The 2500-nt window shown below is 36.7% G+C and overlaps 1 protein-coding gene across 1 annotated transcript in view; it reads right to left on the reverse strand.

Annotated features, from left to right (window-relative positions):
• The window catches only part of LOC135217744 (gamma-aminobutyric acid receptor subunit alpha-2-like), a 208876-nt gene that overhangs the window by 22935 nt on the left and 183441 nt on the right, over positions 1-2500 (reverse strand). The window contains exon 8 of the mRNA XM_064253740.1: positions 2496-2500. This exon is cut by the window's right edge and continues 148 nt beyond it. Coding sequence (XP_064109810.1) covers positions 2496-2500 — 5 coding nt within the window. The remainder of the gene's footprint in view (positions 1-2495) is intronic.

The raw sequence follows: 2500 nt of genomic DNA on the forward strand, positions 1-2500 counted from the left end.
ATTTTTCCCCTAGTCCAAAATTCTCCCTCTCCATTTTTCCCCTAGTCCAAAATTCTCCCTTCCATTTTTCCATAGTCCAAAATCTTTCCTTTCCTTTTTCCCTAGCCCAAAATTCCCTTTCCATTTTTCTAGTCCAAAACCATTCCATTTTTCCCTTAGTCCAAAATTCTCCTTTTCCATCCTTTTAGTCAAAATTCTCCCTTTCCATTTTTTCCTAGTCCAAAATCCCCCTCACCCCTATCCAAAATGTTTTTTCCCATAGTCCCAAAATTTTCTCTTTCCTTTCCATCCCAGTCCGAAATCCTCCACCTTTTCCCTTAGTCCAAAATCCCCCTCCCTTTTCCTTTTAAACCCATAGTCCAAATCCTCTTTCCTTTCCATTTTCATGTTTTTCCAACTCCACCTTTCCAATTTTCTTAGTGCAAAATTTTCCCCTTTTCCATTTTTTTCCCTTGTGCAAAATTTTCCCTTTCCATCTTAGTAATTCCCCCTCCCTTTATTTTTTCCTTAGTCCAAAATCCTCCCTTTCTCCCATAGTCCAAAATTTCTCCCTTTTTCCTTTTTTCCCATAGTCCAAAATCCTCCCTTTCCATTTTTACCCATATCCAAAATTCTCCTTTCCATTTTTCCTTAGTCCAAAATTCTCCCTTTCCCCATCCATATTTTCCAAAATCCTCCTTTCCATTTTTCCCATAGTCCAAAATTCTCCCTTTCCATTTTTTCCTTAGTCCAAAATTCTCCCTTTCATTTTTCCCTTAGTCCAAAATTCTCCCTTTCCATTTTTCCCTAGTCCAAAATTCTCCCTTTCCATTTTTCCCATAGTCCAAAATTCTCCCTTTCCATTTTTCCCCTAGTCCAAAATTCTCCCTTTCCATTTTTCCCATAGTCCAAAATCCTCCCTTTCCATTTTACCCAGTCCACACTGTTTTTTTTTTCCATTTTTCCTTATCCCAAATTCTCCCTTTCCATTTTTTCCTTATCCAAAATTCTCCCTTTCCATTTTTTTTTCCTGAGTCCAAATTCTCCCTTTAAATTCTTAGTCCAAAATTCTCCCTTTCCATTTTTTCCTTAGTCCAAAATTCTCCCTTTCCATTTTTTCCTTAGTCCAAAATTCTCCCTTTCCATTCTTAGTCCACTCTCCTTTCCATTTTTTCCTTAGTCCAAATCTTCCCTTTCCTTTTTCCTTAGTCCAAAAATCTTCCTTTCCATTTTTCCCTTAGTCCTAAATTCTCTTTGTCATTTTTCCGTAGCCCAAAATTCTCCATCCATTTTACCTTAGTCCTAAATTCTCCCCATCATTTTTACCCCTTCCATAATTTTCCTTATCCATTTTTACCCCTGTCCATAATTACCCCTGTCCAGTAATATCCCTCCTCATTTTTACCCCTATCCATTTTTACCCCTATCCATTTTCACCTTTGTTCATTTTATCCCTGTTCATTTTTACCCCTAGTCCATTTTTACCATCAGTCTATTTTTACCTCCGTCTATTTTTACCCCTGTTCATTTTATCCCTATTCATTTTTACCCCTCCATTTGGTCTTCAGTTTTTACCCCTGTTCACTTTTTCATGTGTTCAGTTTTTACCTCTTTATTTTTACACCTGTCCATTTTACCACTATCCATTTTTATCCCCCGACTATTTTTACGCTGCTCATTTTTACATCTTTACATTTTTACCCTTGTCTATTTTTACCCCTATCCAATTTGACCTCTGTATATTTTTACCTCTGTCCATTTTTACCCCAAGTTTATTTCTTACCACAGTCCATTTTTTACCTCTTTTCCATTTTTGCCCCTTTTCATTTTTTCCCCAGTAAATTTTTACCGCCTGCCCATTTTTACCACCTGTCTATTATTACCCCTGTTCATTTTTAACCCTGTCCTTATTTACCTGTCCATTTTTACTGCTGTTTATTTTTACCCCTGTTCATTTGTACACCCTGTACCCCCCTATGCATTGTTACCCCTGTCCATTTTTACTCTTGTCCAGTTCTACCCCTATTCCATTTTTACATCCCTATCCATTTTTACCCTTATCCATTTTTACCCATGTTCATTTTTAATATGTAGTAAATAGGATGTGAAAAGAGGTCCTGTTAAAATAATTGCAGCCTTAGTCTTTTTGGCCGTTTTGACTATCCTCACTCATTTTAAAAACTAGACAGTAGTATGATAGTCATAGCAATTGAAGATGAATGCCCATGAGGAGCCAAGAGAAATATGAATTAAAAAATGGAGAGGGGTTTGTGTGAAGGAATGTATGATGGCAATTAAAGCGGTTTAGCAGCTATATTGGTATACTTGAATTGATCCTGATGTTCTGCTGACATAATTACTGACGTACCTAACGGTTTCCCTGCATTCAACAGTCATTGTTTATCTTGACATGTCTTAAACTGTTAGTAACACTGATAGTATACATGGTAAGTATGCTGACCTCAAAATAAGGAGCTACTATCGCCAGTAGACATTGTTTTAATGATACAACGTACCTAGA

The sequence above is a fragment of the Macrobrachium nipponense genome, chromosome 7 (assembly GCF_015104395.2).
Source record: "Macrobrachium nipponense isolate FS-2020 chromosome 7, ASM1510439v2, whole genome shotgun sequence".
Lineage (NCBI taxonomy): Eukaryota > Metazoa > Arthropoda > Malacostraca > Decapoda > Palaemonidae > Macrobrachium > Macrobrachium nipponense.